Source organism: Mustela putorius, unplaced genomic scaffold (genome assembly GCF_011764305.1).
Source record: "Mustela putorius furo isolate JIRA1106 unplaced genomic scaffold, ASM1176430v1.1 tig00000743_pilon_pilon_pilon, whole genome shotgun sequence".
Lineage (NCBI taxonomy): Eukaryota > Metazoa > Chordata > Mammalia > Carnivora > Mustelidae > Mustela > Mustela putorius.
The window spans coordinates 9790901-9815590 of record NW_025421464.1 but is presented as its reverse complement, the minus strand read 5'-3'; the positions used below and the strand labels follow the sequence as shown (position 1 = coordinate 9815590).

At 60.6% G+C, this 24690-nt stretch overlaps 2 protein-coding genes across 9 annotated transcripts in view; one reads left to right on the top strand and one right to left on the bottom strand.

Moving 5' to 3' along the window:
- Window positions 1-3165: 3165 nt before the first annotated feature.
- On the top strand, window positions 3166-8598 carry EMILIN3 (elastin microfibril interfacer 3). Its single transcript, XM_045084205.1, has 4 exons — window positions 3166-3336; window positions 4377-4499; window positions 5593-5816; window positions 6116-8598. The coding sequence occupies exons 1-4, from the start codon at window positions 3173-3175 to the stop codon at window positions 7900-7902; spliced, it is 2298 nt and encodes a 765-aa protein (XP_044940140.1). The 5' UTR covers window positions 3166-3172; the 3' UTR covers window positions 7903-8598.
- Window positions 8599-9697: 1099 nt separating this feature from the next.
- The window catches only part of LPIN3 (lipin 3), a 41573-nt gene continuing 26580 nt past the window's right edge, over window positions 9698-24690 (bottom strand). Inside the window, exons 1-21 of one of the 8 annotated variants that reach the window (XM_013053307.2) lie at window positions 24452-24621; window positions 21260-21314; window positions 20839-21038; window positions 19575-19670; window positions 18314-18594; window positions 18054-18146; window positions 17573-17693; window positions 17061-17403; window positions 16172-16271; window positions 15878-16038; window positions 15490-15583; window positions 15322-15391; window positions 13702-13794; window positions 13582-13625; window positions 12740-12878; window positions 11613-11761; window positions 11386-11472; window positions 10786-10938; window positions 10491-10605; window positions 10306-10409; window positions 9698-10098 (exon numbers count right to left, since the gene is read on the bottom strand). In XM_013053307.2, coding sequence (XP_012908761.2) covers window positions 9954-10098; window positions 10306-10409; window positions 10491-10605; window positions 10786-10938; window positions 11386-11472; window positions 11613-11761; window positions 12740-12878; window positions 13582-13625; window positions 13702-13794; window positions 15322-15391; window positions 15490-15583; window positions 15878-16038; window positions 16172-16271; window positions 17061-17403; window positions 17573-17693; window positions 18054-18146; window positions 18314-18594; window positions 19575-19670; window positions 20839-21038; window positions 21260-21314 — 2643 coding nt within the window. In that variant the 5' untranslated portion in view covers window positions 24452-24621 and the 3' untranslated portion in view covers window positions 9698-9953. Of the gene's footprint in view, window positions 10099-10305; window positions 10410-10490; window positions 10939-11385; window positions 11473-11612; window positions 11762-12739; window positions 12879-13581; window positions 13626-13701; window positions 13795-15321; window positions 15392-15489; window positions 15584-15877; window positions 16039-16171; window positions 16272-17060; window positions 17404-17572; window positions 17694-18053; window positions 18147-18313; window positions 18595-19574; window positions 19671-20838; window positions 21039-21175; window positions 21315-24451; window positions 24622-24690 lie in introns of those variants that run through there. The other 7 variants (XM_013053308.2, XM_045084204.1, XM_013053305.2 and 4 more) reach the window with 7 other exon arrangements.

Below are 24690 nucleotides of genomic sequence, written 5' to 3'. Positions count from 1 at the left end.
AAGTGCGAGGCTCCACTATCCCTGTCCAAGGTTCTCTTGCCTTCCTGATGGCCTCCTCCATCACCCCTGGAGAGAGAGGTGGCTTATCTGTTACCAAGGGCTGGGAAAGTATGTTCCTGCGTGTGTGTATGGAAGTTGGGTGTGTGAGAAAGAGACAGACGGACAGAATGTGTCGGCAAATGGATGTGTGGGTCCTTGTGAACAGAAACTGGGATCCTATGTGTGGCCCCTCGGCCTGGCTCCATCCAGGTGTTGAGTCTCCAGGCTGAGTCGGGGGGAGAGGGGGCGGCGGGGGTGGAGGGGAGGCAGTGCGGGGGCAGGAACATGAATGCCTCCCTCCCCGTCTCTGCCTTCCCTAGGTCTCCTGTCTGGCAGATGCGGGGGAGACCCCAGCCTCTGGCAGGACTGCATCCCGCCAAGACCCTGAGTATCTCCTCTGCCGATGTCCTCCGCTCAACTCGCCTCCCCCAGGACGTGGCCCCAGGGCTGGCTCCCGAAACTGTTCCAGTTGAAGAGGTTGTTTGAGGCCAGCCACCTGGGAAGGGGGAAGTGGGGTCCAACTGTCCTTTTAGCCCCCTGTTATGTGGACTTTTCCAAGTTCAGACAGGGTCCAGCTTCCTCTGTCTGAGTTTTGGGTCCCACATCTGGGCTGGGTAGGGAGTGAGAGGCAGGGCTGGGGCCCCTTGGAAAAGGATCACAGCTTCTGTAGTATGGGGGAGGGGGAGGCAGGGGCGGGTTCTTCTAGAACTTCCTGGGAGGTGCTGCCAGGCAATCAGAACCCAGCCCCGGAGTGAGGAGTCTGGCTCTGTTATGTCCCACCCAGATGTCTCTCACTGTGAGTGCAGGGAAAATCCAGTGGTTACAAGGTCAAGAGCATGTTATGGATACTGTGTATCCTGCCCCCAGCAGAAGGACATCTCTATTAGAGGCTGGAGAATATAAAAGCACATTCAGTGGAATTGTGGCAAAGGACCAAAGTTGTCTTAGACATCATTGATTGGCATCAGAAACCCATTTGAGCTAGCTAAAGTGAGGTGGGTCACCAGAAGCAGACAGGGGAAGCCCATTACCAATTGGCTCCTCCCACACCTCTCCCAGAGCACCATACCCTCTGGACAGACCCTACTCTCCTCTGCCAAACTCTCTTACTTAACCTTTCTCTAAGTCCTGCATAGCTATGCTACAGCACAACAGGGTCCGTCCCTTCACCAGCTTTCAGAGACCCTGTTGCGGACTAAATAGTATTCCCCCCCAAATTCACATCCACCTTGAACCTTAGAACATGACCTTACTTGGAGAAAGGGTCTTTGCAGATGTAATGAGTTAAGATGAGGTCAGACAGGCTTAGATTGGGCTCTAAGTTCAATGATCGGTGTCCTTATAAGAGGAGAGGACACAGACACAGAGACAAAGGGTCTGTAGACACACAAGTCAGAGGGCCACCTAAAGACAGAGCAGACAATGCAGTGAGCAGCTCCTAGCCAAGGAGCACCTGCGGCCAGCAGAAACTGGAAGAGGCAAAGTATTCCTCCTGAGCGCCTGAAGGGAGTGTGCCCCTGCTGACCCCTTGATTTCAGACTTCTAGACTCCAGGATCACGGGAGAGTAAATTTCTGTTGTTTCAAGCCACCACGTTTGTGATCGTTTGTTACAGCAGCCCTAGGAAACAAATAAGCCAGGAAATTCCCCGCCTGGGAGCTGGACCCCCTCCGCATGTGTTCCAAAGCCGAGGACAGGGAACAGTCGGCCCACTTTGGTCAGGTGTCTGCTTCCCCCACCAGGGACCCACGAGCCACTGGGGCTAAGAATGGGCAGGGGACACAGATGTGAGTCTCAGAGCTGTCCGCATTTACACCCTCATATGGTCGCTTTACCCGGAGGGTGTGGATTCACATTTCAGGTTGGAGGAAAGGGTCTCTCCAGGTATGCCTGGGAGTTCTGTGACTTCCACACATCAGTCAGCAACTTAGGTAAAGACAGAAGGCTGCTGTCACTTGGGCAGATCGATGGGACAAAGCCAGGAAGAAACGCGCCCCTGTGGGATGACAGAATCAGGATTCAAGAAGCTCTTTGCAAGTTAGAAAGTCAACACCATGAGATGATGTTGAATGAAAATGAGGGTGAAGGCCAACTCTTGGGCTCCAAGAGTTAGTCTCACAAGGGAAATATGGCTGAAGCCTGCCTTAGCAGCAGCTCCTTGTGAGAGAGAACTAAAGACTGGCTTTGCCCCGGGGGGCTAAGGAGCCAGTGCTGTGGTCCAGCTGGCTAAGAGCTTTGATTGCCCGGAGAGAAGCAGAGCAGCTGCTGCTTGGCTGGAGAGGCGATGGGGTTCTGGGGCTCCCGGCAGCCCACACCTAAGAGAGACAGGGAAAACACGGACCCCAGCAGGGAACCAGAGGGACAGCCTGGCCCCTGACTGGGCAGCAGAGCGTTAGTTGAAGATGCCACGGGGAGGGGTCGCCCCAGAGTTAGTTATCAGTTGTCGTGGGCACCTCCAGGCTGAGGAGGCACAGCTAACCAACGGGGACCTTCTGGGGCCTGTTCCAAGGCGGTGGCTGCGGAGGTGTTGCTGGGGCGCCCCCAAACAGGGTCATCTCAGCTGCAGAGCCTGGGCCTAGGTCTCTCCGCACGTCAGGGCTTTGAAGAGCCGCGCCGGGCGCGGGGCGCACGGTGCAGGGTGGGGGTAGGGGGGGCGCTCCCCTGGAGCCCAGGGGGTTCTGGCCGCGCTTCTCCGCTGCGCACGCGGGCGACCACGCGGGCGACCGTGGTGGATGGGTGTGTTTCGGGGCCTCCCAGGGCGCGACAGCCTGCGCTCCTGCCACCCCGGGGCTGCTCCCTTCTTCACCTCTGGCTTGCAGGCGGCCCCTCGGGCGTCGGCTCGGGGCTGGGGCGGGGGGCTGGCGCCCGAGAGGGGGCCGGCGGAGGCGAGCGACGCGGCCCCAAGTTTATGCTAATCCGCGCAGAGCCCGCCTCCCGCCTCCCCTCCGCGGCCCCAGCCGCGAGCAGCGCCGGCCACTCGGCGGGACGCAGCCGCTGCGAAGCGCCAGGCGGCCGGGCCAGCGAGCTCCGGGGGCCGCGAGCGGCGGCGGGACCCGGCGGGAGGGCGAGTGGCGGGGCGGGGGGACGCCGGGCGGGGGCCCCGCGCGGGGCCAGGTGGAGAGCCGCGGGCCGCGATGGGCCGCCGCCTGCCGGTGTGGCTGTGCGCCGTCGCGGCGCTGCTCTCGGGGGCGCAGGCCAAGGGCACCCCGCTGGTCGCGCGGCCCGCGCCGCCGGGTGCCCCCCGCTACAGCCTCTACACGACGGGATGGCGCCCGCGGCTGCGCCCGGGGCCGCACAAGTAAGCGCGGGCCGCGTCCGGGCGGGAAGCGGGCGGGATGGGGCCCGGGCGGCGTTCCCACCTGCGCGGACCGCGAGCGCGGGAGACGGGGGCGCCGGGCACCCGAGGCCGAGCCCCGGCCGGGGCGAGCGCCCCACGCTCCGGGAGGCTGCGGGACCGGCGAAGAAAAATAAGCCGAGGGGGCCTGGCGCGGCGGCTGGGACCTGGCAGTGCCCGCGGAAACCTTTCCAGCGAAGTAACATTTTCCAGCTGCGCTGTGTGCAAACTCCCCGCGCAGCGCACCAGGTGGAGGGAGAGAAGGGAGGGCCGCCCGCGCGAGGCACACGCGGGACTCCCCCATGCATTCCCCCGCGCGGGCCCCCCCTTCTCTCCTCTGTCCCTCCAGGTAGGAGATGGGAGCCCAGCGCCCTGCAGCCCGCCCTCCAGCCACCCCTTTGGGAACTCCAGCATGTTGGGGCCACAGAACTGGTAGTGGCTCCTGGGTCCTGGGCCCACCTGTGGCCCCAGAGCCCAATAACAGCCCATTGGCCGCTGGCTTTTGCCAGGCCACTACCGCCCCAGCCCTTGTAGCTTGTGAAGGTGGCTCTTGCCTCTCTGGGGCCCTCAGTTTCTTGTCTTTAGTAGCCAGTGGCTTGGGAACTGGTCCCAGTTAGGTGAGTGAGGGGCTCTAGCTGGAGTGCTGGCTGAATTGGACCGCAGGAGAGTGCTAAGCCCATAGATGACATTCAGCTGGCCTGGTGCATCAGGGCAGGGGTCCTGGAAAAGGCAGTAGGAGAAATGATCAGAGAGCAAGAACCAGGAACAAAAGATGGAGAGGTGGTGTGTGTGGGTGGGCTGGGTACCGACAAGATGGCACCATTTCCCAAGGAGTCAGGGGAGTAAGGATGAGTGTGGTCTCCTAGGAACAGGGAAAAGGGAGAGAAGAGAGATGGGGATCTGGTCCCCTGGGGAGGCCCCAGATGAGGAAGGCAGGTATAGGATCCTCAACAGGCCCAGCCAAGGCCAGATAGTCCAAGGATGCCCACTGTTCCCGCTTGCAGGGCCCTCTGCGCCTACGTGCTGCACAGGAACGTGACCTGTGTCCTACAGGAGGGAGCAGACAGCTACGTGAAGGCCGAGTACCGACAGTGTGGATGGGGGCCCAAGTGCCCCGGGACAGTCACGTGAGTGCACCCCTATCTGGCCCACTCAGGGCTGCTGGGCAAGAGCCCCAGGCCGGCCTTCCTCCCAGAGTGGCAGCCAGAGCCACAAGAGGGTGTAGCTCCTTGGATTCCCATGCAGGCCGGCCGGAGAGGGCTGGGGAGGACACATGGCAGGTTCAGGTCAGGGCCCACAGTGTGGGGCACAGGAGGGTTCCCAGAAGACACACAGGTCAAGGCAAGGAAATAGCAATAGAAGCAATGCGGGTTGGAGGTGATCAGAGAGGGCAGAGGGTCACACTGACAACCGTGGTACCAAAGGGGCCCTGGGAAGACCCAGGGAGGGCTGAGGGGACACTGGAGAAGGCAGGCCAAGGGTGAGGGGCCAGAAGGCAAGTTGCTGGGGCTGTGTGAGGGCATGTGGGATGGTGCACAGGTGTGATGCCCAGTGCATGTCTGAAAACAATCCCATTTGCTCCAGTGTGTCAGTGGGTGAACAGGTACGTGGCTGGGGGTTGGGGGGTGGGAGTGACCCTGGCCAGCCCTGACCCACACCCCTGGACCTCCCTTCTGTGCTCAGAATCAGGGGCGCCCTGTACCCGCCTGGGTGGCCAGAGCTGAGTTCCCAGAGTAGACTAGGAAAGGGTAGAGAGAATGAAGGGAACTGATGGAAGCCAAGAGTGGCCCCGGCACCCTGAGAAGGGCTGCGCGCCCCAGCTCCCAGGCGGCACCCCCTTGCACACCCATAGGGAAGGAGCCGAGGTTGTTTCAGGATTCTTCTAGGTAAAAGCCAAAGCCAGAGTGAGATTTCTGATGGCAACGTGAGCTAAACGGGGTCCAAATGGGCCTTGGGGACACTGGGGCTAGATCCCTGCTAGTGTGCTCCCTAGGCAAACAGGATGGGGTGAGGCTTCACCTGCATCTGCTCCTCAACCCTTCTCTGACTCTCTCTGCAAAGCCCATCTCCATCCCACCACCCTGTCCCCTCATGCGCAGAAAAAGGAAAAACTCTGGCAGCAGTGTGGAGGGGGGCGGGGAATCCCGAACTTCTCCTGGGAGCCCGGAGCCTCAGCCCGCAAGTACAAGATCCTGCCCCCATCCCCCCTCCCTGGCTCAGGTACCGCACAGTGCTCAGACCCAGATACAAGGTCGGCTACAAGACCGTGACAGACCTCGCCTGGCGCTGCTGCCCTGGCCTCACGGGAGAAGGCTGCCCCGAGCACCTGACCGATCACGGGGCCACCCCAGCCCAGCCAGAGCCTGAGCCCCAGATTCCCTCAGGGCAGCTGGGCCCAGGGCCCCGGCTGCCTTCTTCTGGCCCAGCAGCCCCCAGCCCCTATGGTGAGTCGGCCCACAGAGGCCCTGCCAGGTGAATAGGTTTCTTGGGGCTGGTGGGGAGCGGGGGGTTGACCCAGGCAGGCTGAGCTCTGGCAGGGCTGGGGAGGGTGCCTCTCGCACTGGGCTTGAGGCAGAGCTCACAGAACTCACAGAGCATCCCCTCCCTTCCAAAACTAAGAGAGCTGTATGCTCAGTGGGAAGGTCAGCTTAGAACAGACGCTCTCTCCAGTGGCCTGGCAACAGGACAGCCGGAGGGAGGCAGGCCAGTGATGGCCCTGGGGTTCTCTCCTTCTCTTTCCCAGGAAGGAAAGGCCCCGGGCTGTTTGGTGAGCGGCTGGAGCGCCTGGAGGGTGACGTCCAGCGCCTGACCCAAGCATACGGTACCCTCAGTGGCCTGCTGGATGGCCACAAGGACCCCAACAGGATGACTGGTAGTCCAAGGCTTCCTGCTGCCCCCGTGGGCTTTGGGGTCATCTCCGAGGGCCTCATGAAGCCCAGAGACAGAGCCGGAGGGCCACTTCCGCCCCCCCTGGACGAGATCCTGAGCAAGGTGACGGAGGTGAGCAACACGCTGCGGACCAAAGTGCAGCTGCTGGACGAGGTGCACGGGCTGGCCCTCGGCCACGAGGCTCACCTGCAGCGGCTGCGGGATGCCCGACCGTCTCCGCTCACGTCGCTGGCGCTGCTGGACGAGTACGTGGACCGACGGCTGCACCGGCTCTGGGGGAGCCTCCTGGACGGCTTCGAGCAGAAGCTCCAGGGTGTCCAGAGCACCTGCGACCTGCGGGTGCAGGAGGTGCGGCAGCGGTGTGAGGAGGGCCAGGCGGCCAGCCTGCGGCTGCACCAGAGCCTGGATGGCCGCGAGCTGGCCCTGCGCCGGGAGCTGTCGCAGCTCGGGACCAGACTGCAGGGCCTGAGCGCGGCGGGCGGGGGCAGCTGCTGCGGCCGGCTGGCCTTGATCAGCGCCCGCGTGGACAACCTCGAGAGGAACCTGCAGGCGGTCACTGAGGCCCAGAGGGGCCACGGCCCCCTCACCAGGGACGAGCTCGAGCGGCTCTCGGCTGCCATGCTCGATGGCCATGTGGATGGGCTGCTGGAGGGCCTGGAGACCCTCAATGGGACGGAGGGCGGAGTGCGAGGCTGCTGCCTGGGGACAGAGGAGGGGGGCTGGGAGGCGGACGGCTTCAGAACGTCGCTGGAAGAGCGTGTGCAGAACCTAGAGGAACGCCTGGTGACCCTGGTGGGGGAGCTGAGCCCCAAGAGTGCCCCCCCAGGCAGGTCAGCCCGGCCCCTGGTACAGACAGAGCTGGCCGTGTTGGAACAACGGCTTGTCTCCCTGGAGACCTCGTGCACCCCTGGCACCACCTCAGCCGTTCTGGACAAGCTTGAGGCAGAGGTGAAGGCCTGGCAGAGCCGGAGCGAGGCCCTCCTCCGCCAGGTGGCCAGCCACGCCGCCCTGCTCCAGCAGCTCAACGGCACCGTGGCCGAGGTCCAGGAGCAGCTGGCAGAAGCGACCGGCCATTCCCTTCAAGGCGAGATCACCCTGCTCAAGGTCAACCTGAACTCCGTGAGCAAGTCCCTCACGGGGCTCAGCGACTCCGTCAGCCAGTACTCAGAGGCCTTCCTGGCCGCCAACTCCTCCCTGGACGAGCGCGAGCGCAAGGTGGAGGCTGAGGTCCACGCCATCCAGGAACAGGTCAGCAGCCAAGGCTCTCGGCTTCAGGCTGGCCACAGGCAGGTCCTGAGCCTGAGCGGGGAGCTGGAGCAACTCAAGGCCGGCGTGGCCGATGTGGCCGGCGGGCTGAGCCGCTGCCAGGACACAGCCCAGGAACTGCAGCAAGTGCTGGGCCACTTCGACCGGAGGGTGGCTGACGTGGAGGGTGCGTGTGGGAGGCTGGGCCGACTGGCAGCAGGCCTGGACCACTTGCCCACCGAGTCACCCCAGCCCAGGGAGGGCCTGTGGGGCTACGTGGACCAGCTGAATCGCACGATGGCTCAGCACACGCAGGACATTGCCCGCCTCCAGGATGACCTCCTGGACTGCAGGGCCCAGCTGGCCGAGCAGGCACGGCCCCAGCCAGCTGACTAGGCAGGCCAGACCGAACCCAACCCTGGATCCCAGCAACCCTGGGGATACCTCTCGAGCCCAGCCTCGAACAGCAGTGACTCCCAGCCTCCCTGGGCCAGCGTGGCTACCACTTCAGAGGCCATGGAAGGAATAGCTGTGGTCCAGCTCCGTAGGACTGTCCCAGCCACAAAAATCAACACTCAGTGCCGTACCAAATGGACAACTCAGGATCGTGGTCAAGGCAAGGACATCACGCCTGAAGGCCAGGGCGGACCTGAGTGACCTCACAATCCAATGTGCACGTTGCTCTTCTGCAAAAACACCAGGGGCAGCACCTGGACAAACACCCAAAGGCCCAGCCACCTGTCCGCATCTCCCCTGGTCCTGGCAACCGCCCCCACGCTGTGGAGGCTTCTGGTTCTCTTGCCTCCTTGACTTCTCTCCCTAGCCGTCTGGGCTCATTTTCTGCAGGAAGGTGGCACCCACTGGCACTGTCCTCATACCTGGCAGCTTTGTGGCTACAGTTTCTGAACCAAGGACCAGAGGTTTCCAGCTCTCCCCATCCTCTGGTCCTTCTGGACAGAGCAGAAACACAAAGACTCAGCTGAGAGTTCTTTTTATTCCTTTTGACTCTCCTCTCGGGTGAGGGCTTTCTTAGGCAGCTGTTCATTCCCTGAGTAAAGGACCGGCCCCAGACCATCTCTTTCGAGACCCACATCAATTTATCCTTTTCCTTCTCTTTCCCAGAGATGCTTCAGGGCCTCTGGTCCTCACAGCCTCCTCTCCTTTCCATGTGGGGGGGAATCCTGCCCACCCTCCCCCCACCCCAGGTTAGGGCCTATCTCCAGAGAGTAGATGTCATGGTCTAAAACGAGGCCAGACTCTGAACAGAAAGCCATGGGAGAAAAAGGGCTCCAGGCCTCAGTCTACAGCATCCGAGCAGAACCCCAGTCCCACCTGGGTGTTCACTAAGTGATGAGAAACTCAGGCCCAACACCATCAAGAGATAACCTGAAAACAGTGTTCATGCGGCCTGCAGAGCTCCCAGAGACCCTGATGCCCGTCTCTGCTGAGGCTGCTGGCATCCGTTTCCCCACAGCCACACAGGACTTCTAGTGCTATGTTCCAGGTCTCTATACCCCTGCCTTCTGGTTTCTTCCCTCCACTGTAGTGCTGTTGGTGGAGGGCAGGCCTGGATTAAAGCTTTTAGCCTGTCTAAAGGTATTTTCTTCCCCAAGGACACTAGGCTGGAAGGCTGCAGTGGGCTGCCAGCCTGGCTTCCTACAGCCCCTCAGGCAGGAGCTCGCTCAGCAGCTGTGTGGGCGCTGGATGGACTGGCCAGGTCTAGGGCGGGAGGGCAGGTCACCGCACCCCACCCCCTGCCCGCCCTGGCAGGGTTTGGGGCCGTGTCCTTGGGGAGGTGCTCAGAGGAGCAGGAACAGCAGCTGGGTACGGGCGAGGCCTGGGGGGAGCCACACACCTTCAGCCCTCCCACTGCTCTGGAATCCCCGTTCCTTGAGTTCTGAGCTCCCAGGGCTGGGATGTGCTGAGATCCTGGAGGACAAGGGAGAGAGCAGTGAGGTCCGGCTCCAGAGCTGTGGGAAGGGCCCGGGGTTGTGCAGGGGTCTGGCTTCAGCGGGTTACGGTCCATGCCGTCTGGACACTGCTCGGCCACGCCCCACCGCTGCCGCCAGCCCCTTCCTGGCAGACAGGTCTTGAGCCTCACAGGCCTTTGTCTTCTCCCTGTCCCATCAGGGGTCGAGGCAGTGTGCTGGAGTGACAGGGACATCAAGGGCATGGAGAATCCCGCAAGGGCTCAGGTCACCATCATTTAATTGCCACAGGGCAGTTAAGAGCCTGGAGCAGCCGGCCTGCCTCCCACAGATCAGCTGGGGAAGGCAGGAGATAGGACATCAAGGAGAGAGGGCCTCTGTGTCTGCCAACAAGCCCTCAGCCCCTCCCCCGCCCTTCAGGGGACTGGCCCTGTGGCAGCCAGCTTCCAACTTCCCACTCCCCGGGACTCCCAGTCAGTTCTGGGCCTGGCCAGGGAGGAGGGGGCCGCGGGGGCCGGTTCAGGGCAGGGCATCGAGGTCCACAGTCATCAGGGGCTCCCGCCAGTAGCAGAAGCTGCTGTATTCAGGATGGGCCAGGTCTGTGCTGGGGCCACGGGCCACAGGTGGGAAGAGGAGCTCAACCACCTCGCCCAGCCGCTCATACCTGTGGGCAGAACAGGGTCAGCACTGAGAGCCTGAGCAGCCGCCAGGCTCCTGTCCCCATCACAGCAGGCAGAGATTGTGTGTCCCCTCCGCCCCCGCCCCCGCCCCCCAGCACCAGGAGCCCTGGGTAGAATGGAGACCCAAGGAGAGGCTGGGGCATGGGGATGTGGGAGGGCGTTGGGGGACCCATGACAGGGTTAGGCCTCACGTGGATTTGTGGTTCTTCATGAGCTCCTGGATGAGCTCTCCCCGGGGGTTGACTGTGAAGATGCGAGATTCAGGGAGTCCCACCTGCCGGTAGGCAGTGACATCCTGTGGGGGACATGGAGAGGCTGATGGGCTGGGGGACAGGGAGGAGGCGGCCTAGCCCCGGGGGGGAGGGGACACACTCACGTTGGGCCTGTTCCCAAAGGCAGCATAGAAGGGCTGTTCGTTGGGCAGGAACAGCTGCCGGATGTCACTCAGGCAGGCAATTTTGAACACCTCTGGTTTCTTCTCAATCACCTCCCTGGGGCAGCCGGGGCCATGGGCAGGAACAGAAACCGAGGAGGGGCGGCCATCGGAGGAGGGCAGGGTCAGGTGACATGGGGTTGGACTTAACTGACCCCCAAGCAAGGCCTGATGCTGGCCTGGCCTGAACAGGCAACGAGCCTGTCACTACCCCCCGCAAGGGCCCCTGGGCTCGAACCTGTGGAGGGCAGAGAAGAGGCTGCTGGGAGACAGCAGGATGGGGCCCTTGGGGAGGCCGCAACCCCGCTCGCTCACCCACCGCAGGTAGGCCTTGGTGAGGTCAGCCATGCCGATGGCCCGTGCCGAGCAGTACAGGAACTTGTACCCGTTTCTGCAGACAGGGGGTGGGGGTGGCGGGAGCTGTCAGAGACCAGCGGTTCTCCATCCCCATCTCCCTTGGCTTTGGCCAGCTCGGCCCAACCCCAGGGCTCTGGCCTTCAAACCCAGAGGCCTTTGCAGGGAGGGGACTTAGGGGAAACATCAAGGAGAGGTGGCCTCTGTGTCAGGGAGGAGTAGGGACAGCATCCCAAGGTAGACCAGCACGGACAAAGGTTTAAGCAGGTCTGTAGGCCTCCCCTCCACCATGAAGACCAGCAGTGTCTTCATGGGAAGACACTGGAGACAAGTGTTTCACGGGAGAACGGAAGACCACCCCGGGACATGCCCAGGGTTCCTTTCCCTGTGGGTCCCCAAGCCTGGCTTCCGGGGCAAGGGCCGTGGTGGCCTCAGACATCCTGTCATTCCCTCCCTGGGGCCCTGCCCCAGCCCAGGCACTCACAGGTGGATTTTGTGGTAGAGACTAGTGATGCCCTGGTGTGTCCAGTCTTTCCCCAGCTGGGGCAGAATGTGGCCCAGAGCATCCGACCTAGAGCCACAGAAGAGGGGTCGCTCGGAGGCAGCCCCACGTAGCCCTCGTGGAGGGCCTTTCTTGACGTCCCCCTTCCCCCAGCATAGAGGAGGCCAGTCCCAGGCCCTCCCTCTCTCCCCCGGCCAACCAGGCCTCACTTGGTAATGGTCCCGTCGATGTCCGAGATGACCACCTTGTCGTCCCACTTCCACAGATAGATGGTGGCCCTGCACCGGCAGGTGCCCTGGTACTGGGTGGTCACACTGAAGACCACGTCATTGGCACCTTCTTGCAAGTTCAGGCGCCGCTGGGTCCGGGCAAAGGGTTGCGGGGGGGGGAGCTGTGATCTGACACAGCCTGGCATGTCCACCCCTCACCCCCCGCAAACTGTGGTCTCTGATCCCCACAGGCTTCTTGTTACCCTCTTCCTCCCGACTCAGAGAACCTGCCTGAATTCACCAGAGACAGCTACACGCAGACACATCCGGACGGGTAGAGGGCGGCCTCGGGGAGTGAGGGGGTGTGGCGTGCCGGTCACGGCCTGCTCAGGCCCAGACACATGAGTCCTCACCTCCCGTCCTGCCCCGTCGGGATGAAGCTCACAGGCCGTGACTCCCACCCACGCTGCTCAGGTCAGCCCTAAGTTGGGCACCGCTCCTGGCACGGAGACACCCCACTCCACAGAAGGGACCTTCTGGAGATCCTCACAGGAAGCCTCCTGCCTGGGGCTAGGGCACATGTGACATCCCTCCAAAGGGACACCTAGCCCTGTCCTTGGTCCTTAGAGAAGAATCAGGGCAGCTCTCAGCCCAGCCGCTGACCAAGGCTACTGGGCCCTGGCTGGCCCCAAGGTGGGTGTCACACTGGGGTACCAAGGAGACAGTGGCTGCTCTGTACCAGGCTGTACCTCCTGATGGAGCCCCACTTGGGGGCCAGGGACTAAGCTCAAAGACAGGACTTGTCTTTGGTAGGTAGGGATGGCCTAAATCCGAGGGGCTGTATCAGCCTTTGATTCCTCCAAAGTGGGCTCCAAGAGCTTCCCCAGAGCCGGCAACCCACCGCAGGTAGATCCTTTAAGACGGCATAGAGAAAACCTTCCCCATAAGACATCCAACAAAGAAATGGACTCGTGCGTAAAGCAAGAACTTGGCCCAAGGCTTTGAAGCAGAAGCTGCCAGGGAGACTGCCAAGGGGACAGATTCTGGGCTTTGGGAAACTCAAGTCCCTCGGAGCTGAATTATTTCAGCCCCGGGCCCCCGCCCCGAACACAGCCTCGCACACTCACGATCTGATTGGAGGAGAGCCGGAGGGACTTCTTGTAGGTGGGAGTGTAGGCGGGAGGCGAGGGCGGCAGAGAGGGGGCCTCCAGGATCACAGGGCTCTCCGGGGCTTCATCCTCACTACTCAGGACATCAGTCTTCCCCCTGCGGGCAGCCCGGCTCTCAGGCCACTCTCCCCAGCCAAGGCCCTACACACCCGGTAGACCATCACCCCTCAGCCCAAGCCACAAGGAACCTGGTGCCGGTCTCTGCCCCTCCAGAGGATCAGAAAACCCCCAAGGTGCCCCCACTTTCAGAGAGGGGGGACGGGGGGCCTGCGGTATACACCCAGAAAGGGGCCGCAGAGCTGGAGCAGGGAGATCCCAGGGATCCTGGCCCTCAGCACACAGCCAGGATAGCCTCGGAGATGTTTTCCTATAAAACCCCCCAGGGTGCATCTTAGGGTTTATTACCCATCCCACCTGCTTTGGCTTCAGCTGACCTGCCCTTGGTTATCCCCCACCCAAGCCTGGGTGTTCTGGTCACTTGAGAGATGAAGAAGGCAAGGTCAGCCTGCCCCTGGCAAAGAGGGGAGGCCCCGCCCCTCTGTAAGGCAGTAGGCCCTTGTCTGGGCCAGGAGTCTGGGTACCCGGTTCCCAGTTCTGGGACTTCTGGTGTAGCTCTAGGCCTCAGTTTTCCCATCTGTGAAACGGGGACATTCCTCAAGACAAAGAAAGGGTGTAGAAGTGATTGGGGAGTGACAAAGAACCACAGCTGGGGAGAGGTGCCGGCGCTGCCCCTGCCCCCACGGGCATCTCCGCGAGGCTCGGCTCCAGCCGCAGAGCTCCGGGCAAGAGATCCGACTCACCCCTGCTGCTCCCTGGCCGTGGTTTTCTCCGTCTGGGCACTGCGCTGTGGGAGGACCAGACATCCAGTGAGCCCCGCCTCCTGCCTGTGCGGCCCACACCCTTTGACCAAGGTCACTCACCTCCTCGGCTGGGAAGTCCCGGCGTCGCCAGGAAAACCACCACCGCCCACCCTTCCGGGGCATCTTCTCCTTCTCCAGCTTGTCCACGGTGCTCTACGGGCGGATAAAGGCCATGGCATTTTTCCCTGCACCACAAAAACCTACCTTTCGTTGCCCCCACAAACCCAGAGTCTGGGGCTGACCCTAGAGCGAGGCGCTGTCCGACGTCTGGAGGCTGAGGAAGCACACCCAGCTCCATCCTGGGGCTCCACGCAGCGACTCATGGAGCTAAGCACGGGAGACCAAGGGCCATTCCCGTCAATCCCCACTCTACCCCAGCCTGACCCCCAGCTCTAGCCCCGCCTCGGCCTGGCCTCCAGATCCTTGGGCCGGTCATGGCTCCTAGAGTAACTGAAGGCCATGCTTTGGGAGCTTCTCAGAATCTAGTTACTGTGTGATGCCACCAGGTGACAACAGGAAGAACAGCCTATCGCCAGCATGCTCTTCAACCCCCAAGGTCAGCGACTCTGTCCCAGGCTCGGCCTCCCTCTCTCTCAGTTACCACTGCTGTCTGGTGGGGCCAACGTGACCTGGGGAAGATGCTGACTAGATTCAGGCTAGGTAGCCCCAGGGGGAGCCCTGGAGAGCCCAGGCCTGGGCCCACCCAGGAGATCTATCAGCGTCCTACAGACAGAAAGGTGAACCGAAGTTAAGAGGACATGACCTGGAGGTAGGTCCACCACGGTACCCCACTGAGCTGGAAGCAGCCTGGGGGGAGTCTCCCAGGGGCCTCAGGGGTTGGGTCTTTCTGGGGGAGGTGAGGAGAGCCAAGCAGGAGAGTAACTGTCTTCCCTCCCACAGGCTCTGGTCCTAGCTCGGACCCCTAGCCAGCCAGAGGACAGAGCCGAGTGCCAGCTGTCAAAATCTGGTTGGTGACGTTCTTGGGCAAGTCTAACTGAAGAACAATGGGCCAGATTGGGGTTGGGGGGTGCAGATCAGGGTGGGAGGGGCAGATGCAGGTCGGTGAGGGTAGAAGTTCTGGGAAGGGCTGAAAACACTAGGTTCCTTCCCACCTCTGAGGATATGCCGTTCCCTGGCCCTCATCTGCTTACAGATTACTCATCCTCCAGCTCTCTGCAGGGGCCATGTACTCAGAAAACCCCCATTTAGCTTCTCAAAGCAACCCAGCCCCTCCTGCCCGATACTCACGGTTGAATTTCATATTCATCTGGCTGAGTCTTAGGATTAACCGTCTTTCTAGGAGGACATGACTGTGCCCAGCCTGCACACAGCAGGTACTCAACGAATGCAGGCCAATCAAGCAAGCAGTGCCCGCAGTCCAGCCCGGAGAGGGCCTTGGGTAAGATAAGGACTGGGCCCTCTGTCTCCCAGGCCTCATCTCTGAGATCTAAAAGCCTCCTGTGGAAGGTTATCATCCTCCCCGAGCTCCTTTGAAGTCAACACCAACCCCAATAGGATTCAGCCAGGCCAGGATGGGGCTTTGTCCACACGGCATGGGGTGAGGCTCCAGGGGCCCTCGGTTGCCCCAGGCCCATCTCTGCCCACTCTCCACTTCTTGGCCCAGGGCCCCGTGGCTGGGCTCACTTTCCTCAGCAGGCCCGGTGGTGCTCTAACCATTACCTTGGGCAAGTTCCTCTGGAAGGCTTGCAGGGAGAGGATCATAGGGGCGGCCACAGCCCAGTTATAATGCCTGCGGAGATAGAACAGAGAGTCGGGGCTGCAGCAGCCACGGGGCAGTGGAGGGCCGGGCGACCCCGGGGCCACCAGGGGCCCAGGCTTGGTACTCACTTCTCATTGATTTTCACCACCAGGTTTGGGTGCTCAAGGAGGCCAGGGTTTTGGACGAGGTCCTGATAGGAGACGATGTGCTGGTTGAACTTCTCTGGGCACAGAGGCGGAGAGTAAGGAGCGAGGCTGACATATCCGACGGGACCCGCTTCCCCAGCCCCTCCTGGCTCCCCCCACACTCCAGCACTCAGGCCTCCTGCAGGCTGGGTCCGGGACCCAGCAGGCCTCCTCCCTTCCTGCGGTGGCTCCACGGGCACAGGAGAGCAAGGGCGCCCAGCCTAGCCTCACACCTCAGCTGTCCCCCAGACTCTGGGGGCCTCCCCGCCCTCCCCCAGTCCCTGGGCTCAGTGCCAGTTCTTGGAAGGGCTCAGGCCTGGGTCGGACATACCCAGGGAGATGTCCCGGCCGTCAGCCAGCCCGCCACAGAGGGAGACCGTGATCATAGCCACCACGTCCGGAGTGGGTTCTGGCTCCCGTTCGGGGCTGGGGTCGCCCAGGGGCTTCTGGCTGTTGGGTTCACTCCACCTCCTGGGCCCCAGTCCACAGTCACTAGGGGCAGAGGGGTCAACAGTGAAGTGACTGCAGGGATTCTGAGAGGAGGGGCCCACCCCTCTGAGGCCCGTGGTAGATAACCCCTGGCCCCACGGACCCCCAGACGCCCAGACACCCAGCTCCCAGACACCTGCGGGGGAAGTAAAGGGCTGCATTCTCAGAATCCAGAGAGGGCAAGTCGTCCAGATAGATGTCACTGGGGCCCAGGTGCTGGCTTCTCTTCAGCGGGCCTGAGGGCAGAGGGGACACCTCTAGTCCCAACACGGGCTTCGCAGCATGAGCCCGAGGTGTCCCCTTGTTTTTTAACACCCTAAAGCAGCACTGTCTGGTAGAACTTTGGGGGGCGGTAGACATGTCCCCGTCTGCCTGCCCAGTACCGCTAGCCACGCACCACTATCTGCACACTGGAAATGCAGCGTGACGGAGACACGGAGTGGTATATGTTATTTAATTTCCATTAATTTTAACTACACTTTACATGACCATATATAGCCAACAGCTACTGATTTCAGTCCTAAGCCTTCCCACACTCCTCGGATAAACCCCAGCTCCTGCACCAGCAATGCTCTAGCATCTGCTCATCTCGTCGGCTTCCTCCCCCAACCTTGCCTCGCTCAAGACATACCAGCTGCCTCCCTTCCTAGACAAGCAACCTCACTCCCACTTCAGGGCCTTGGCACGTGCTCTTCCCTCGGCCCCGAATTCTCTCCCCTTGATCCTCACTTGGCTGGGTCTTTAATGTTCGCGTCTCAGCTCACGCCTCCCCCACTCGGAGAGGCCTTCCCCAGCCGCGTGATGTAAATAGCTCCGTGCCCACCGACTCTGTCCTGTGACACCCATGACATGTCTTCACCGCAGGCTTCATCTAGCTCCCTCACCACGAGCCTGTGAGGGCTGGTGCCAAGCATAGTGCCAGGCACACAGTAGGTGCTCAAAACGTGCTTGAAGTACCAGAGTCCACCCTGGGGGTGATGCGAGGCCAGGGAAAGAGCCCTGGGAGAGGGCGAACCATCACTCACCTTTGCCCCCAGAGCTCCCCTCGGGCTGCCTGGCGGCAACTGGGCCCTCCAGGGTGGCCCAGCTCCGGGATTTCGAGGGAGGGGGCAGGCTTGCCTCCCTGCGGCTCTGAGGCTTGGTCTGCTTTCTCCCAGGAGTGGGAAGAGGGGAGCCCACCAGAGCAGGAGGGTCCACGTCTGTAGGAGGAAGGTCGACACAAGCCCCTGCTTGCAGGATCAGGGTTCCCGAAGGGTCTGCACCGGCCACAGACACGGAGGGGGCGCTGGGCTCTTCCTGAAGAGGAGAGGCTGGCCCAGCCCTGCCATCAGCGACCTTCAAGGACTCAGGCCACTCTGCTTTGGCCACCTTCGGTCAAACAAATGGGGGAGGGGAGAGGATGTGACCAGTGCAGAGCCTGCCTTCCGCTCCCCACAAGGCCTTGGGGGTCCAGGTCTCAGTCACTGTCCTTCTGACCTGCAGGAGACCCCCAAGCCCCTGAAAGGCAGAGACGGGAGAATGACGTGGAGACACTCACCTTCGGCAGCCTCCCCCAGGCCCACTGTATGTGGGACTCAGCTCGTGGGGGGACGGGCTCAGGGGTCCGCAGCTCCAGCTCTGAGTCACTCTTGGGGGACGTGCACCCACCCGGCGGGAGGCTACGAGAAGCAAGAACTTAGAGGCCCCCAAGCCAGCCTGTTGCCCCCGCCCTCTGGTGCCCACCCCAGCCTTGGGGGGGGGGGATATATTTGTAACACATATTTATGCTTTTGCTCGATCCAGAATGTATAAATACATGGAGAACTGCTACAAACCAACAATAATGAGACAAGCTAGTAAAAAAAAAAAAAAAAAAAAATGGCAAAGACTTGAATAAACACTTGGCATAGGAGATGTAGAAATGGCTGGTAAACAAACTAAATGTGTTCTGTGTCATTACTCATCAGGAAAATATAAATAGAAACCACTCAGAGACCTTGGCCTTGGGTCTCTTGCCTACGGGCCACCTGGACTCTCACCTGGCCTGGGGACCCCACTCGCCATCAGAGTAGGGGTAGAAGTCTCTGGCTTGCGGTGAGGACTCCCCTTCTGACTGGACACTGCTGAGGGGGCTACAGGGAAATCAATGGTCATGGACAGGCCCAGGTACCCCTGGGTGTCAGAGGCTCGGGGAGGTGAAGCCCAGAGAAGTCAAGGCCCTTGTCCAGGGTCACAGAGCATCAGCAGAGGAAACAGTGCTCGAATCCTGGGTGGTATTCCCATGCCCTTAGCCCCCCACCTGGTCCGCACACACCCTGAGGGCTCTGGCCTTGGCTTTTCCAGCAGGGACAGCTCACTCTCAGCGCCAGTCTCCAGCTCCTCCGAACTAGAACTGGCTGCGACTGCGTCCTCTTTCCTTCTGGGTTTCCTCCTGCGGAGCCTCTTCTTCCGCCCCGTGGAGGACACCCCCTCAGCGAGGGCCTCGGGCTCACTGGCTGTGCTCAGCTGGGAGTCTGAGGGGAACCCGGACAGGTCCCCGCCAGGGATGGGTGATGTGCACAGACGGGGAGGCACGTGTTCCTGCGGAACAGACCAGGGGTTATAGCCTGGGGGGGGCCACCCTCGCCACCCAATCATTCTGGGCCCTGCCGGAGCCCCAGGGCCTGGGTGTGAGCTCATCTGGGGTCAGGAAAACAGTCATGGAGGCTGGCTGGAGGCAGCACCAACATGGGCTCGCAAGGGCCACTGGCATCCTGGCTCCCTTTCAGAGATGCAGCAGTCGGGTCCTGGGGACTGCACGTACCCCTAGAAGTTCATGGCAGGCCAGGTGCCACACAAACCACACTGTCCAGGTAGAACCCTGGACCTTGGCTACTCATTTCTTCTGCCCATACCTACTTTTCCTTTAAGAGTCAGCCAGACATCACCTCCTCCAGGAAGCCTGCCCTGACTAACCCAGCCCCAGTTCCAGCCCTTCATTGCCATGACCATAGAGTTCCATCATCTGTTGTTTATATGTGTGTCTCCCAGGCTGGTCTGCGAGCCTTCTTTGCAGACAGGGGCGACCCCTCATCTGAGTCCACTGCAAGGTGTCAGGAATAGGAACAGGGGCTTCATTAAAGTCTGTGCAGCTCAAACTGTCTAAACAGCTCTGCTGGCTTGTGTTGGGCTCTGCCTCCTTTCTGATACACCTCTCTCCTCATCCGTCATCCTTCCACGTTCTAACTGCACCAAGCCAGCACGAGATCCAGAACAATCCATCTCGTGCTTTCCTGATGCCCCCCTCAAACATGCCGTAGCACTCTCCTCCTTTTCAGGTTGCCCAGGGAAGGTGTCCTTTTCACCCTCTGGGAGCTGGCTCCAGTGCCCTCTTCGGAGAAACCTTCCCCAACTTTCCCTGGGAAGGAAATCCGCTCTTGCTGGCCCCCTCCTGATTCTACTCAGGCTTCAAGAGCATGCTGGGAGTGCCAGCCCTAGATGATGCTGGATGTTCCCAGGGGCAGGTCAGTGACAGGCCCCAACATCCTGCCCAGAGGGGGCAGGTGCCACAAGGTACTTACATCATCACTCTCCAGCTCCTGAACGAAGAAGGCCTCCCCACTGTCCCCCAGCTTCATGTGCAAGTCCACAGGCTCCCCATTGATCTCGATGTCTACCTGTAAAGGGGCATGGTGGTGCACAGTCCCTACCACTGTCCCTCACCCCCCACACTTTAGTCTACCAGTCCCCTGCCCTGCGGAGCTTTGCGCTTGCTGGAACTCCTGTCCCCTAGCCGCTGGTGTGCCCGGCTGCCCCCACCCCGAGGGTCTCTGCTCAGGCTCCCCTTTGCAGAGAGGCTGGACTGAGTTCTCACCCACCCCGCCATTTCCCCATTCTCTGGGCTTTCTGGCATGTACCACTGTCTCATATCCTTGTGTTTGCCTTGGTTTCTGTTCTTTCTGCCACACCCCATCAGAACAAGACATGACCCATCTTGTCGCCACTGTGTCCCCAACCCCCAGAGTCCTTGCTGATTACATGAACAATGGTCCAAATGGCCATTTTTCTGGGCACCGAATGGAGAGTTTGAGCTGGACTCTCCCCTTTAACCTTCCAGCAACAGTGAGTAGTGGTTCTGATCATACCCGATCATACTCTTTACAGACATGGAAAGAGAGACCCCAGGGGTGTTAAGAAATGTACTGGGAGATGGCCAAGAGCAGCTGAGAGCCACAAAGTCTGTCCCAGCTCTTCACCACCACCCCTCCCCCAGAAGCTGACGCTTTCCTGTTAGGATTCTGGCATGTTCCCAGGAGCCCCAATGTGAAGGGGATCTGGACCCACCAAACCTCTTGTCACACTCCAAACCTCAGTGCTAACAAACAGCCATCATGTTTGCCTGGACCCAGAGAAGACAACGCAGTTTTCCGAAGGGAGGGAAGCTAACCTGTCGGGTGCCTCCCACGTACCTGGCCGTGGGACATTGATATCAGCTCCTACCTCATTCTCCCGCATCTCCCCTCCAGCACCAGGTAGATGAGAGTGTGCGCCCATTTCCCTAGGTGACGAGACTTACCCAGAATGCACAGGGGAGGTCTTAGGAAGCTGGAGCCAGGCCAGATGGCCCTGGCACCAGGACTGCCCCACGGTGCTGCCCCCACAGGAAAATGGGAACCCTCCTGGACCCAAACCCCCAAACCAACCCAAAACTGTTGGAGAAAATGCAAAGGAACAGATGCTTGTCCAGAGCGCAGATCCCTTCCTGAGGGAGGTCTAGGTCTCTCCTGGGACTGCCCTGGCTTTCAGAGCCCACCCTGCTGTGGTCCCCAGCTGGCCAGCACTTACCACCTTCTCCCGAGACCGCAGGACGCCCAGCTTGCCAAAGCGCACGTGGAAGGGCGAGCATCGGAAGGAGCCGTCCGCCTGCTCCACCACCAGGACGTCAATGCCACCGCTCAGCGTGGCCGGGTTCAGGCCTCGGTATATGTCCTTCATCGTCCCCAACACTGTCCCTGCCAGCTGCCCCACGTAGTTCATGGCTGGTGCTGGCAAATGAAGGAGGTGCTGGTACCAAGGCTGGGGTCACCTCCCTCAGTGGGGAGGTTCTGCGGCCCGATCCCCAGGACCCCAAGCACGGAAGGGGCAGACCAGGAGTGGAGGGCAAAGGTCTCCCCAGGCTTACAGTGTGTTGCCCTCGGAGCACCTTCACAGACAGGTGGCAGCTGTGCCTGCAGGTGTGGGTTCTAGCCCTGGCTCACCCACCAACCTGCTGTGGCGCCCTTGGGCAGCTGTCTTCCTTCTCCAAGCACCGATCTCCACATCTGTCAAATGAGAACACCAGGTAAGGTGATCTGGGGTGCCCTGCGTCTCTAAATGCCATGAGTAATGATAATGACCATGGTTTCAGCGGCAGGGCTCGTTCCATCTTCACAACAAGCTGCGAGACTGGGCTGGGCGGGTGTCATTATTGCTGTTTACAGACAAGCCAGCTGAGGCTCCGAGCGACGGGCCCAGGACCACAACTAGTAAGGACGGGAGCCAGGACTCAGACCCAGGCCTGTGTGGCTGCAGAGCCCTCAGTGTGAACCACTGAGTTGGCCCAACTGCAGGGACGGGGGCAGGCCAGCACCCCTCCCTGATGCGATGGGTGGCAGTCTCATGATCTGTTAGACCCAGGGCCCCGCTGGGTAATGGGGGACAGCCCTAAAGCCGGATCTCGTCCCAGGAAGTAGGGAGGAGTCTCAGTTCTTCCAGTTGGGAAGTGGGTTCATCTGTCTTGCTGCTTCCTGGTCTTAGGAGTTGGAAGGGGACTTGTTGCGCCATCGTGGCTGATTTGGGGAGAACTGGGGGTAGGGTGCCCCAGGTACCTAAGGCTCTGCCCAGCTCTAGTCCTGGGGTCAGATACTCGGGGGAGGGCATCTCCTATGGCTGGGGGTAGAGTGACCTCCCCGTTTATGGCCCCAAATACCAAACTCCTCCCCAGTTTCCCTGGAATAGGCAGGAATCCTATCCAAGGTCTATAGCCTGACCCCGGTGTCTTTAGGCCACAGTTCTCAGGCCTGACCTCCACTTCTGAGACCCTGGCTCAGCTGGCCAGGCCCTGAGACCCACATTCGGGCCTTGGGCTGGCCCCTACCGCATTGAAGCTGCTTCTCCTTCCCCCAGTCAGACCGGTCTCTCTAGCTCTCCCACAGCAGGCAAAGCTGGGTAAGCCAGAAGCAGAAGGCCCTGGCAGCAGTGGAGAAGAGCCAGGGCCATAATGAGAACTGCTTCCACGCTGGCACGGTGCCCACGCCACCAGCAGCAGCTCATGGCCCCTTCCCTGCCTGCCCGGCCAAAGGCCTTCTGTCCCTCTGGCTGCCGGGATCCAGGCCATTCCACCTCCTCATGGCACTCCCACTTCGCAGACCTTGCCTCAGAACCCCTCCAAGACCACTCCCCAAAGAAGTTAAGTGACTTATAAGCCATAGATGGGGAGGGACAGGGACAGTGATGACTCGTATCCTGGTTTCCTGCCCCCGTATCATGGTTCTTGTCACCCCACAGTTCCCAAACCACACCACAGTTGTCTGCAGGGAGGGCCCCGCCCCAGCCCACCTCTGCACAACCCTACAACGCCTTGCCACTCAAGATGTGGGCTGTGGCCCAGCAGCGTCCGCATCACCTGGGAGCTCGTTAGAAACCTAGAATTTCGCAAACATAAGGTATAACTAGAATTGCTCAAATGAAAACTTGGGATAAAACGAAGCTTTCTGGATCCTGAAAATGGCATTCAAAGCTAATATATAGTTTATCTGCAAAGCACCTTCTGCATGTTAGGTGAAAACTTCTACTTTGGTTCTTTCCTACCACACCAAAATCTGTAAATAAAGGTCTCAGAAGACAGACCAGGCCAGACACGTGATGTGCAGGTCTTTAGATCACTGTACCCAGAAGAAGTAGAGAAGACTCCAGAAGCTTCCAGGAATAGAGGAGCAAGTATGGGAGGGGCAGACCACGAGTGGGGGCAAAGGTCTGCCCAGGTGGAGGCTCAGACATGAGCTCTTTACCCTTCTGAGGACAAAAGATCTGGGTTGGGCAGTGACAGGTTCAGCCTGACCTTGTCCAGAATTTCTCAACTTCAGAACCGCTGCCAGTTGAGACTGGACAATCCTTTGCTTTGGGGGCATTGTAGGATGCTCAGCAGCATTCCTGGTGTCTACCCACTGATATGACTACTACACCCCTCCCTGCTAGTTGTGACAACCAAATTGTCTCCAAACATTGTCAGATGTCCCCCAGGGAATAAAACTGCTCTTGGTAGAGAGTCACCGAGTGGCAGAGATGGCACCCTCTCTGGGGGCACTGGGTCCTACTCTGATCCAGCCATGGGTCAAGTCACACGCTAGCCTCAGTTTCCCCTTTAAGAAACAAGGCCCCAATTTTTCAAACCCTCCTCAGCCTAGAATTCATTCCTCCCCATTCCCCACAGACTATGAGTGGATGTCCTCCACATCTGCCTGCTCAGCATTTGGGGGGGGGGATTCCAGCTAGCTAAGCCCTGGGCCCCCCTCTCTATCTGTACCCATCTTTGAAGGCATCTGCTCTCCCCCAGGACCCGGCTCTGCCTCCTTGGTCTTCTCCAAAACCTCTGCTTGGCTCCCTCCTAACACCCTTCACCCCAAACTAACATGTCTAAACTCAAACACTTCGTCTCTCTGAGCTTCGATTGAAATGGGGATAGGGCATGTGTGAGTAATTAATGAGATAATTCACGCAGCATTGCATTGCCCCTGCCCACTGTTGAGAGACGTCTTTCCATATCATTCGAGGCGCTCTGCACGATGGTGGCCTGCTGTCTGCAAAGTGAGCAGGCAGACTCCAGGCAGGCCTCATGGGGTGCCCAAGCCTCAGAGCCCACTTTGGGAACACACACAGGCCTCCCAGGCCAGCACACAGCTCCACCACAGGGTCTGGGCTCTCAGCCTTTCTGGGTTCCCAGATCTGGGGAAGGTACAGCGCTTCTCCTAGGACCAGAAGAAGCAGGAGGATAAGCATTCCTATAGCCCTGGAAAGGAGAAAGCGTCACTCCGGGCTCCCCAGCAGCTGTCCCCCCTACTGAGACTCACCCCATCTCCGCAGGGTGAGTTTTGCTACACAGGACACTGAGTACCAGAGAGGGTGGGTGGCCTCCCAAAGGTCACACAGCCTGGGGTGAAGCTGGGCCAACCTTCCCTGAGAGGTTTTGGCATCTTATCTCCTGATTCCATATTCTGAACGCCCGGGGTCCCGCAGCAGCTGGGCCAGGGAGGGGGTCGAAGTGAGACTGGCCCCTCTACCCTTGGCTACCTTCTGATGTCTAGAGATGGTCGCAGGCCCGCGGACAGGAAAAAACGTGGGTCAGATGGCAGGACAGATGGGCGGGGCAGGGCAGGGCTAGGGAAGGGGTACCTTTTCTCAGGCCCGGGTTAGGCCCTACCTGGGGAGCTGCCCACTGGACCTCCGGGATCCGGAGCCGCCGCCCAAGTAGCACGGGGTCAGCAGTAAGTATCGTCCGCCCCGTACTCAGTCGGAGCTTCCGTCTCCTCTAAGACCGGGTGAGATCCCGGCTCCGCCCCTTCCACGAGCCAAGGCGGGCGTCTGCAGGCCCCAATCCGCCCAGGCTCCACCCCTCGAAAAGACCCCGCCTCCGCCCAGGCCTCCGCCCAAGGGCGCCCT

What these genes read in the sequence shown, in the direction of transcription:
- EMILIN3 (XM_045084205.1), top strand. Translation starts at nt 3,173, where the DNA reads ATGGGCCGCCGCCTGCCGGTGTGGCTGTGCGCCGTCGCGGCGCTGCTC. An exon ending in AAGTGCCCCGGGACAGTCAC is followed by an intron (nt 4,500 to 5,592) that starts GTGAGTGCACCC and finishes TCCCTGGCTCAG; the next exon opens with GTACCGCACAGTGCTCAGAC. An exon ending in AGCAGCCCCCAGCCCCTATG is followed by an intron (nt 5,817 to 6,115) that starts GTGAGTCGGCCC and finishes TCTCTTTCCCAG; the next exon opens with GAAGGAAAGGCCCCGGGCTG.